Source organism: Gallus gallus, chromosome 2, assembly GCF_016699485.2.
Source record: "Gallus gallus isolate bGalGal1 chromosome 2, bGalGal1.mat.broiler.GRCg7b, whole genome shotgun sequence".
In the NCBI taxonomy this organism is placed as follows: domain Eukaryota; kingdom Metazoa; phylum Chordata; class Aves; order Galliformes; family Phasianidae; genus Gallus; species Gallus gallus.
Window position 1 is genome coordinate 32,811,285 of NC_052533.1, and position 12,360 is coordinate 32,823,644.

At 40.6% G+C, this 12,360-nt stretch overlaps 1 protein-coding gene across 4 annotated transcripts in view; it reads right to left on the reverse strand.

Annotated features, from left to right (window-relative positions):
* Window positions 1-11,748, reverse strand: part of HIBADH (3-hydroxyisobutyrate dehydrogenase) — an 82,225-nt gene extending 70,477 nt beyond the window's left edge. For all 4 annotated transcript variants that reach the window (XR_006935423.1, XR_001465007.3, XM_046923099.1 and 1 more), the window contains exons 1-2: window positions 11,605-11,748; window positions 4,296-4,456 (exon numbers count right to left, since the gene is read on the reverse strand). Coding sequence is in view for 2 of the 4 variants with exons in the window: in XM_046923099.1 (XP_046779055.1) it covers window positions 4,296-4,456; window positions 11,605-11,686 (243 nt within the window). In the remaining 2 variants the exon portion in view is untranslated. The remainder of the gene's footprint in view (window positions 1-4,295; window positions 4,457-11,604) is intronic.
* Window positions 11,749-12,360: the final 612 nt, after the last annotated feature.

Genomic DNA, 12,360 nt, shown 5'->3' on the forward strand with positions numbered 1-12,360 from the left:
CCTTATAATAAAAATGTCAATTAATTTGAATTAGCAACATAAAAATTAAACTATAAAAAAAAAGTTAAGAAAGGATGCTCTGCTTCTTCAGAACATCTATCAGTGGAAATGTTTGTAATCCATTCATGAATCTTCAATTCACTCTAAAACATGCCTCTAAAGAAAATACTGTTCTATGTTTCTAAGTAGGAACAACATTAAGGATCACAAAAATCTCATTTTTTTCCTCATATTCCAATCTTTTAGTTGGACTCCTCTCTTCTAATGCTGTATTGAGAGAGGGAGAGTGACAAAAAAAGAAAAAGAGAAAGACTTACTGTATCTCCAACCTCACCGTAAATAACATCAGATAAACTCAATGATGTTTCTCAAAATATGATATTGACACTTTTAAAGAAAAAAGTTATCAGCTCAAGCATCAGTCATCAAAATGTCTAAACAAATTGAAAAATATATTGTTAGAATTTTTAAGAAATACCTGAAGTACAATTTTATATGCATTTATTATTCAGTATAAATCAGAATTTCCATTCTATGTGGCATTAGGGTTTAAGAAATTGCAGTTTAAAAGCTTTCTAAACATTGATTTCTTTCTCTAAGATATACAGATGAGCAAAGAGTTGATCTCATTTCACCATTCCCTATCTGTTTACACCTACAGGTATTTGTTAACTTTTTGTGTTAGTTTTGATACGAAAGGCATTTATGTGAATATATTATCTTCTAATATACAATGTCTTTTTAAGGTCTTAGCACCAAAGAAAGCATTTTTGTACATGTTTGGAAGAAACGACGGATAAAACCTTAAAGGACTTCTGGAACACAACAAGATGAACTTCTTGACTGCTACTATTGTGAAATAAGTAAAAGAAAGGAAGACTGTATATTCACTGTAAAAAAGTTCTAAAATAAAAAAAGACTTAGAAACTTGTACATTTTGTTTTGAAAGTATAAGTTAATACTACATAAAACATTTGGTATCACACACAGATAGAAAAAGGAAACATATCCTAGCCCAAAGAACAAACATTAGGAAGAATAAATGAGGCAATTATAAGCAGAAAAGATTCTATACCTGATTAGTTAATTTTATGACTTGTGTATGACACCTTTGCCTTTAGTTCAGTGTCTCTGGTTCAGTTCAGTCCCAATGTGTATTATTAGAGGAGCAGAGAGGAAATGTGTAGTTAGAACCTGGATTTGTATACATCTTCCTACTTGAACATATTACCTCCAATATTCTCAAATGTTTCCAAGTTATCAACTGAAGACCCTGTGGTCTGTTTTCATCTTTCAACAAGTTGAAAAATGCAATACTGCACACACAACTTAAAAACTAGAACAGACTCACATTTCCACTTGGCTTTACAGATAGGATGAAGCTGTTTTATTGTTGTCTGGCAGATATAAAGAAAGCTCAGGCAACACAGATAGAAGACACAGTACAGTAGTCATCTATACAGAAATTCATTTTTCCATTCACATCTTTCAAAATGTGACAATTTACAATTTCTAATTTCAAATTACAAAAATGTATTTCAATGGAAAAAATGAGACTAAGAACGCACACTAACTGTGACAGTGCTTCTGCAATCACACAAAGGAAAATCATTCTGCCACCTTGAAGTACACAGCAAAAAACTGGGAATTCAAGTGGGAATTGTTATTCTTGACTTTTTGGTCCAAATATAATTAATAATCCCAGAGGAAACCTATCTAGCTCTTTCAACAAGCAGAATCCATTTTTTTAATTGGAAATTTTATGTCTCAGAATTATAAGTTAACTTGAATGATCTGAATGATATTAAAAAACATTAAGCATTTGAATTTATTATGAATATGCATGTAACTTTGAAAAAAAAAAACAAATACTAATTGCTGACTACTAATATAGACCATACTAGGACAGATTGGCAGTTCCCAAGTTCCATATATCTTCTGACATGAGTCAGTTTAAGCTAATTTTTGCAGTATGCAAAATGGATATATGGATATGGATAGCACAGACTTTTCCTCACGCTCGTCACTGGCTTATGTCCTCCACCATGAACATCTGCTTAAATTTTGAATTCTGAAATACTTCCCTATTTCTTTCTTTATATTTACAGTGAGTCAATTAACAAATCTGCTTGCCTGAAACTCCATTCTCACTAAATACACTGAAAAATGCTCCATGTTTATGCTGCTTTACTCATCAGCTGACTTCAGTAGTATTTCCAAATTTGAGAGGTGATTCAAAGATACATAAGCTGAGGCAAAGTAAGTGTAACATATATGCACAGCACTGTGAGAAAGAAGAGGTTAAATATGAGGAAAGCAAAAATACAGTAGAGAACAAGAGTGCAGGAAGTTCACTTGCTCATAGTACTATTCATTATTCCCCATTTGTAAATTTGCAATTTTCCCCAGTTTTCACCCCAGCTGCTAGAGGGGTGAATAACCCCCACTCAGCCAGTTTTTCCCTTACCAGTCACTATCAGCAGGCAGGTGGCTGCCTCCTTACATATGCTACCTCCCAGTTCTTACTTCAGAGGATAAGGAAATTGGAGTCATACAACGTGCAATCTTTATAATCAAACAACCCTTGTGTTCCATCTACCCTGGCAGTAGCACTGACTTTAAACAATGGACATTTGAGGACATTTACTGTCTCTTAGGGGGCATCTTTTCACCTCTGTAACATTCCTGATAGTTTTACCCTACCAGCCAGACGAAAGAAAAAGCAGTCCTTAGAGCCCAATGTTCCTTCTACATCAGTTTCTACAAGGCCCCTTGGACCCACAAGTTTCTAAGTCCTGAGAAAAGTGCTGGGGTAGGATTTACACCTGTAGATCAAAAAGAGGAAGTTATGTCCAAATATTTTCTTTAAGTGTGTTTTATTTGTGTTTAAGCCTACTCATGTATTCCGTTAGTGATTTACAATCTTAAAACATACCTTTGCCTCTTAGAGCATTACAGTTCACCTATAATATCATATATGAAGTCTTGTGGTGGATGCTAAAGATTCTATTACTGTGGCATTAAGTTACCCAAATGGGCAGGCCCATTTGGTAGTAAAGAGATCTCACTGCAGAAGGTGATTTCAAAACGTGACTGCTCAAACCATTCCATTCATGCAGCCTCTTTTACTCAAGATCTGGTTCATCACTGACGGTCTCAGCTACTTCAATGAAATAAGAACAGCAGTTATGAAAATGAGCTGAAAAGCTTACTTTCCCACTTCAGGCCAAGATTTTGTAATTATTTCAGGGAAACTGTAATTAATTATCAAGAGGTGCACTTAATCATTTTATCTGTCAGAAATCTCAACGTTATCTCATTATTTAAAACAGCTGCAATTAGCTCCAAAAGTTTAGACTTTCATGGCATAAAGTTCTTCTATCAAGATTTATCTAAAATTTCCTTGCCACTGATGCAAAATTTCTTCCTTGTATGATTTTTGTATTGGTTTCTCCTTACTCAAGCACATTCTTTATTTCCACGTTCTACGTACCTATCCTTCGAACTGCTATAGCTCTGAAGTACGTCAAAGCCACATAAATACGTTTCAGACATTCAGAAAAGACAGCCCCAACCACGTGACAAATGAAATGAGTTTCTGGGTGTATTAACAGACTAACAAAAGCAATAGCAGTAGCTGGAACAGGGCCAAGATTTCACAGGGTATATGGCAGGAAGGTAAGCCTCCTTAATGTGATCAATTTCCTTCCCCCCTTTTTCCTTTTCATTCCTTCCTCTTCTCTCACTATAACCTTCCTCACCTCCAAGAAAATAAGCACTTAAATAATTAGGTTTTTCCCCAACCCATGAGGACCGCACCTTGAAGCAGCAGGAAAGCTCATATGTCCCTATAACCCTTGCAGCTATGCCAGCAGGAAATTTTAACTAGGGTCACCTAACCTGAAAAGGTCAAAGTAGGAACCAGATGAAAAGCAGCTCACTGGCCATCTAGACCTGGGGGAGGAGGAAGCAACAGAAAGGAGGTGAAAGAACAGGCCATCAACTTACTCTCATAAAAGAACACACAACAAAAACACACACACACACACAAAAAACCAAAACAGGTAGCAATTCTGGCTGACAGCATGAAAATAGCTTAGGGTGGAATCACGTCTTTGCTCGATGTAAAATCTCACAGATTCTGATTGTATTCACTAAATTGTTTAAATCTGAATAGGAGCTTCACCAAAACAAAACAAAAAACCAACCCAAACAGATTATTTAAAAACCATTACATGTAAGCACCACTGAATACATACAGTTATTGTCAGAATACAGAAAGCGTACTACCATACCTGAGCACCCAGGTCTTGAAATTCCTTGCAAGCTTCTGGGAAAACATCATATGCAATAACTGGATATCCGTGTTTTATCAGGTTTTTTGCCATTGGATTTCCCATGTTACCAAGACCAATGAATCCAACGGGGGTTTTGGAAGCCATTGCCCTAGAACACACTGATTTAAAAACAATAAATATCAATATTTCTGTATCTTAAAGTGCAATAATAACACAACGAAAAGCATGTAGTTAGCGTGCAATGATCTAAACAACTTAAATATTTATGCTTAAGAAGCGTGGAAAGTGTGAATCCTATTGCACATAATTTAAACTGTAGAGCTTACACTGAGCCACGAATACCATCCCAGAATGATTTTTCTACTTGCCAGATAAAATTATTTTATTGGCGAAAATGTAGATGTTTCAGAAAGTGTAGTAATAATCAAACTTCAGCAACATCCCTGAAAGCTAAAACCAGAGTTTCAGTCTGAGAAGAGGACTTAAAAGCAGGCTTATCTCTGTTCCGTTACATGTCTAAATCCTAAACTGGATAAGCAAAATCACTTTACATATATATATTTTATAGACTTCTTTGCAATCTTGGCTACAGCCCTGGGATATTACACTTGTTCTCTAGAAGTGGACTGGGGCTGCCACTTTATTTCCTGCAGCTCCTAACAAACAGGCAATAACCGGTCTATTCTGATCCTGCAATCAGACATGAAGTCCAAATTTAAAGGTGAAATTCTCCATAATAAATCACTGCCAATTCTCTGAGCCATGGAATCACTTGCACTACAGTTTAAAAGCAAATATTGAAAAATACAACAAAATACAGTATAAATATAAAATGATTAATTTTTTACTGGAATGTGTGCTGTATTCTATTCGCTCTGCTACCGAGGTAGAACTATAAAGCATATTCTATAACCAATGGAAAACTCTGCACTTTCAGCCAGTTACTTTTTACAAGTAGCTAGTGAGTATCAAATGCTGGATTAGTCACTAGTTTTGCAGGCCTGTAGCATGCTGGATAGAAAGTAGTGTTGCAGACATTCACATACTGCAGTGTTTCACCACTTCTAACACTCCTGACCCAACGCCAGCAAATTTGGTGGTTCCTCGATTTCTTTGCTGATTACACAGGATGATTTCTCCTTTACAAGAAAGGAAAAAGTAATGCAGAATAAATGCTAAAACATGTGGGAACTAAGCATGCCGAAACAAGGCTAGCCATGGAACTACTGCAACTCAGAAGCACACATACAGAAGTACTTAAGCTGGATCTAGACTCTAAGAGGTCTCAACGCTTAGTGAAGAATCCTCTCTAGGCCAATAACACTTGATTAATCATTTTAAAGTCTTTCTGACTTTAAGCTCCTTCTTAGCCAGCAACGGTCATGCTCTTTCATCTCCAGCACTATTTTGGAAGTGCCACATTTAATAGATCAAGTTCGCTGAGAGAACTTTGGTCTGAGACAGTTTCAACAGATGCCTGCAGTAATTACATAGCTACAGAAGTAGCGTAATTTAAAAGAAAACCGTACTGGGAAAACACTTAGTGCAAACTGAGATAAGTCACAGAAAGAGCCCACTGCTTTTTTAAGAAGCGCTACATGCCAAATCCAGGAAACAAATGAACAAAGAGCTCAAAACACAACCATCAGTCATAGAGATCATCTTGAAGTCCCTACTTCTCATAGTTTCTATGAGTCAGTCTTCCCAAGTATATCACTTCCATTGACCTAAAACTACTGTTTGCTAGCCAACAGCTTCCTGCAGAGGTTCAAGTCCTGGTTTACAGCATCTTTCCTTCTTTACCCCTTAATATCAGTCAATGTTATTCACCTTAATTCTAGTAAAACTTTAATCACATGTGAGATACAGCTGTTCTTTCTCTGTTATGTCAAAACTTGGCCACGTGCTTCAACACATGCAATTTTGTCTCATCCTCTGAGTAAATACTGGGAACCGAGAAGGACATTTTGCTCACGCTGCTTTGTGCCATTTCTCCTCTTCACCCTGCCTTGCTTGTCTCCACCACAGAAGGCTGCTTTGTTTTAATGACTTCCCATGATTGCCTATCATCACATTCTATGATTAAGATACGAAAAGCCACTGGCAATCAGACCATAACAACAGACCTATTGCCAGCAAGTACTTCTATTACTTCTCAAAGACCCTCCTCTCAGTGTAAATGTCCATGAAGCTAACTCATTCTACAATGCCTTCCTTAAGGCCTGTTATTTCACAATATCCCCAGAAGGCTTAGATACAGACAGGCTGTAAAATGATGCAATATTTCCGTCAGTCCTAACAGTTTTGTCTCACCATGTTCTACTGTTTCCCCTTTCAGCTCTGTGGTTATCTCTTTTCTTAAAAGTTAATGAATCAGGTGTCATTTCCTTTTCTATGCTAATTAATGTTCAAATCTACAGGAAATGGGACTTCTTAGAGTAATAGTCCAATTCCTGACTCAGCTTCTGACTTCTTCATTAACTTCTCACAGTCCAACATTAAATTGGCCACTTCAGTATGATATAATTTGATAACTAAGAAAACTCCAGATCCTCAGGTACTCAAATACAGGAAAACTGTTTTAAAAGATTGATCAAATTACCTTACAAACATACACAACAGCGCTGATTTCAATTACATTTTTTAATCAACTACTTCTAAAATCCTGGCACATAATATAACATTATGACTATTTAAGCAAATGGAAGGTTGCCAGACAGAGGATGTTTAAGAAGACATGATTCTTTGAAGTCTCATATTAGATGAAACTCCACAGGTACCACCATGGAAAGTGATGTCCAGCTTGAATATCTAAACACTGTTTACATTACAGTTCTGGATACACAGCACACACTTGGTTTTTTTAAGAAGTGCATAATTCAAGAACCTCTAGATTCATATTCAGCAAATCCACATGCACATATGGTTAACTAATCCTATTGACTGTGTAAGCACTTGCAGCAATTGTCCCTGTGGCACTGAGTCCATTTTGCTTTAATTGAGAAAATCTACTGCAATCGCGCAGCTGAGAAAATGCTCAGTTCACTTCCAACAACTAACAGAGTACAGAGCATCAGGAGCAGCAGAATCTAATTTTTAAATAATCACTGATACCACATGAAATTAATTTTCCTTCACTGGAAATAGGACCAGTAGCGTAGGTTAATTTATACATGAAATTAATTGTTAGCAAAGCCAGCTATAGCTACACTAACTTCAAAGAATTTTGGCTTTTTCTGGGAGAGTCTTCATTATTCCATTGAGAGAGTTTGTGCTCAAGGAATCCTGTGCCTGTGAAGACAGAACTGATGAGGATCTACTCACAATCCTCCCACCATATTAGGGGCTTACACACAATACAGACGTATGTTTTGCATTGACAAGTTACCCTATAATATATACATTTGATTAAACCTGTGTAATTGCAAAAGAATTTTCCCTTTAAAACAATTTCAGAAAGAAAAATAGTATGAGTTCATGAATTTCAGAATGCTTTTTCTTGAACAAAATACACCTATTAAGAAAGGAAAGTCAGAAGTGCACAGACTGCAACCTGTCTTTAATCCTGTCCTTAATATACCTGGCCTGTCAATGACCTCAAAAGCAAGTCTTCCCTAGCTACTACATACTATTTAAAGTAACTTTCTTTTTAACCTGAACAATGACAGCTACAAGTTTAAAAGATCATTTCACACACCTTTCATTTTAGACTATTTCCTGAGGTAATGATTCTTAGAGCTTTTAGAAAGGATTTCAACTCCAGTGGTGCCTTGAATTCACTACAAAGTGTAGACTGCACAGACAATATAATACGCAGTGCAGAGTCCATCTTCGTGCATTCAAAGAAAAGTAGTGGCTAGATAGGATCACAGACAGTATGGCTGGAAAAGGTCCAGTCTGCCTGTACTCTAAGGCACAGACTAACTGGCCAAGAACAGGCCCAAGAAATCAATGACTCTTCAACTGTAATATCAACTCTTTTACTTACTTTATGGCTGTAAAAAGTACATCTTGAACTATGTTCACCAAAAGTGCCTAGCTGCTGGGCTGGAATTCCTAGCTCCCATGCCAAACATAGTAAATATAACTGGCACAAAGGATAAGAGCCCACAAATTCATCTCTGGTATGAATTCCCTAACCAGAGTGGCTGCGAGTCATAGTAACAATCCTGATCCTTCTGGATCACTGAACATTGGGTTCTTTCCCATCCAGCAGAAGAGAGTTAACAAGAGTATGGGAAGATGCCCATAGTGAGTTGAAGCTGACACAGAAGGCTGCTCTTTTTGTTCAGGGCTGTATGAGAAAGTACAATTGCATGTGAAGTATTTTGACATGGACAGGGAAACATGATAGCAGCTCAGTATGAGCCATTAAATGAAAGCTGTTGCTACTGACTCAGCATATGGACTTTTGGTACAACAACAACAAAAAAAACCACCCTTTTCACTTTCCTGCTTCAAAAGGATCAGATCTGTGTTTTGTGCAGAGTTCTCTATGGAAACTCATACAGTCTCTACTGAAGTAGATCCTGCAGGGAAATAGATGGAGAAACACAGAAGTTAGGAAGGTTAGCTGTACTCCTATAGAATCAGGTCTTTCTACTCCTAGAAGCTTTGCCAATGGAATTTAAATTGGCCAAGGGTCACAAGCTTTTAAAGTTTATGCAATGATTTTGTGAACTGCACTCTGCCAAAATCATAACTTAAGAAGATTACAAGACTCTAAATTTGGCCAGCTTTACACTGAAAATGTCCCACTTGGTTCTCCTCACCTCTGTAAAGGTCTGCTGATGAAAAACAGACTCACTATCTTCTAAGTGTCAGTATTCTTACATTGTTTTTCTTATCTGTAGGTATCTCTCATTAAATGTTTGTTAATGTAATGAAGACAAAAACATATACTAAGTACTTTTCATCTAAAAAGAACATCAAGTGTACACTTGATCTCTTAATTAAGTAATGCGTCGGGCTTTAGAGCAGTAGGTCTTTCAGTTGTAATCCTTGCTTAGTAATTAATGCTCCTCTGCACCAGAGCATGGAATCATCCAACCGTTCACACACAGCTAGTGCATCAACAGAAGTGCTATTAGACTGTTAAGTTGAATGGGTTCCTTTCATCCAAAGCTGTTTGCAATGACACTTGCACTCTCTAGTAGGGTATAATCTTTTTTGACGAACAGCTCCCTCAGATGATGCATTTCTTTCACCTGTAAATCTTTCTCTCTCAGCCATTAACACCCCTCTTCCTTCATCCCCGCTAGCAGTCCCCAGGAAGGATTTATCTACACCAAATCCAAAAAAGTGCTCTAAGATCATAAACACCCTCTCCAAGAAGCACCTTTGTCAGCAGCAGTATCAGTTGCAGATCACAAGACAATACCTTCTCTGTCAACTATCCAGTTTGCCAATACACAAACATACATAACCAAGATGCTTCTCCAAAATCAGCTTTCATCTATTTCCTCCCAGAAGATTTAAGTCTTTAATATGTACAGAAGAAACAACCCATCATGGTTCGTTGCCCAAGAGCAACTAACAAACTAAGGAACATTCAGGAAGTGAATGGCAAGAGACCACTGACAGAGCTGTTACGTTGGACATGCTATGTTGTATTGGACAGATTCATCAGAGTGGGCAGAGCTCCTTCTCTACCACAGTGTTTTGCTCAGAACAATGCTCACTGAAATTCCTAATTAAAATATAACTTTCAGTCTACTGGAAGCAGAAGAAGAGTTGCAAACCTGATAAAGACATTAGAGATGAAGATACCTAGACATGTAACAATGCAATAGAGCTTAGCAGATAAGAAAGCTTAATGCTCTTCATCCCCTGAACAGCCAGTAGCTAAATACTAATAGCTTAAACACTGTGGATGAAACCTTGTTCTGTGGCAGACTCCAGAGAGAGACACAATTTCTCCTTATAGTCAGTTTCTTGATCAGGTCTTTCAGTCAGTGACAAACTGTATTTTTCAACTTAAAGAGTCAGTGTGGTGGTTTTGGTTGCTTTCTGCAGCAGTGCTCACCACCAACCACCTTCATGTGCACTGTATTCTCAACATGAAACATGGCGACCGGGATATTGATCAGGATGGGACGTCAAAGCTCTTACACAGATATTCCTGATGACTACCATACACAGAAAATTCAAAATGCATTGGAAGCTGTTGCTACAAAAATGGCAGTGTCACTAAAGGTACAAAATGCACAAGCAGGTATCTTGTATTTAACTTTACTAGCACATGACCAATACACCCGCTGCACTTGAGCTATTACTTGGCATAAAATCAGAGCTGCAATCATGAAGAAAAATCACACATTCGTAGCAGAGAGAAAATTGAGCACTGAAAGCTAATTTCAAAATGAAGTGTCAAACACTTTTCATTGATCTATTTAAATGAGGTTTAAGGCCTAATCAGAATTTAAAAACTTACTTTAAGTTAATGATCGGAGTAATTTCCGAATCTCTTTAAGTGCCATGATTTTAGAAGCATATACCACACAAAATAACATATATCTTCCGTTTTACTACTTGAAAAGTCTTCACCTACTAGTCTGTTGGGAGCCTAAGATGACATACGTGAGCTGCTACTGATACTGGCTGGTTACATCACTCCCAAAACAACACTGAAAACGCTGGCGTGGGAATGCTTTCAGTTATCTTCTGCTTCAGTGGGTAAAATTGTGACGCTGAAGCATGCTTTTTAATGCTCAGAAAAGGAAAAGGTTTGGGTACCCGCTCTGCCAGAGCATTCCTCCTCCCCTAGCACTGAGAGGACACTAAAATGCTTTCCCCCTCACCCCCCCTTCACCACACGTGAATTGAGCACGTGTGGAGTTCTCACGGGAAAAAAGTGCTGCTGGGTCTGCCTTCAGGCTAGGTGAAATAACTGGGTGCAATGATTAAGACGGCTGAACAGAACAGACTCAGATCGCTGGTATCGTTAATGTGTGTCTGGTTCCGCAAAGAACACGTGTGCGCTCTCTCTCTCCACGCATGCTATTTGAAGTAAACGAGGCAGAACACTGATGCATTGAGGCCATTCCGAGCCCCTGAGGCGACCTTCGCAGATCTGGGCAGCGTGCCGGGCTCCGTGCCCCCGCACCGCGCTGTGACAGCCCCGCTGCACTCCCGGGGGTTCCATTCCCTCGGCCGCCGTTCGGCGGGGCGACGCGAGGCCCGCGCGGCGCGGGGCCGCCCGTGACAGCGCGGGGACCGGCGACGCTGCCCGGCCGAGCCCCGAGCCAGGCCCGGCCTGCCCGCCGCCCGTGTCAGCGCGGAGCCGCGGGGAGGGACAGGTCCTTACCCATCGCCGCGCGAGCGGCACGCACCCGCCGGTGCCAGCGCCACCAGCCCGCCGGTCCCCCGAGCACCACAGCCGCGGCCATGCTGCGCCCCGGCGCCGAGTGACCTCCGGCCAACCGCCACCCTCCCCGACGCCTCCCCACCCGACACCGCCGCCGCCCCGCGAGCGGCAGCCGCGGCAGCCAACCACGGCCGGCGCACGGCGGAGCGCAGCCCATGGCGGTGCAGACTCCTCCCCGTGACCGCCCGGCTCCGCCCGCCGCTCGGTGACGGCCGCGCAGTGCCAGCTCCGCGCTGCTAGCTCACCGCGGCCGGTGCCAGGAGCGGGGCGGGGCGGGGGCCGGGCGAGCGCTGGGGCGCCGTATTGGGGAAGCGCAGCTGGCGGTAGAAACTCAGCCCCGCTGCCCGCGGCGGCGTTCCAGCGCTTCTCGCAGCTGTCTTCTGTGCCAAGGCCGCTCCCTGAAGGGAGGGAGCGGGCCGCGCTGTGGCAGTGGGCCACGGAGGCGTTTGCCGTTCCCCGGGGCGGGGTGGGCAGCCAAGCGAATGGGGGCCTCGCCAGGCACGCGGCTGTGGGGCGGCCTGTGAGAGCCTCCAGAGGCGGGGCCTGGGTTTTGTGGTGGGTAGGGTGTTTGAGGCGGAGGCGACACACGGTTTCATGTGGGGCATTACTTGTCCCTGTAGTATGAAAACGTTGTGGTGTTCATGGTGCCTTTGCTGCAAGGAGAAAGGCCTTTTCCTCATCTGAGTGAAAAGCAGG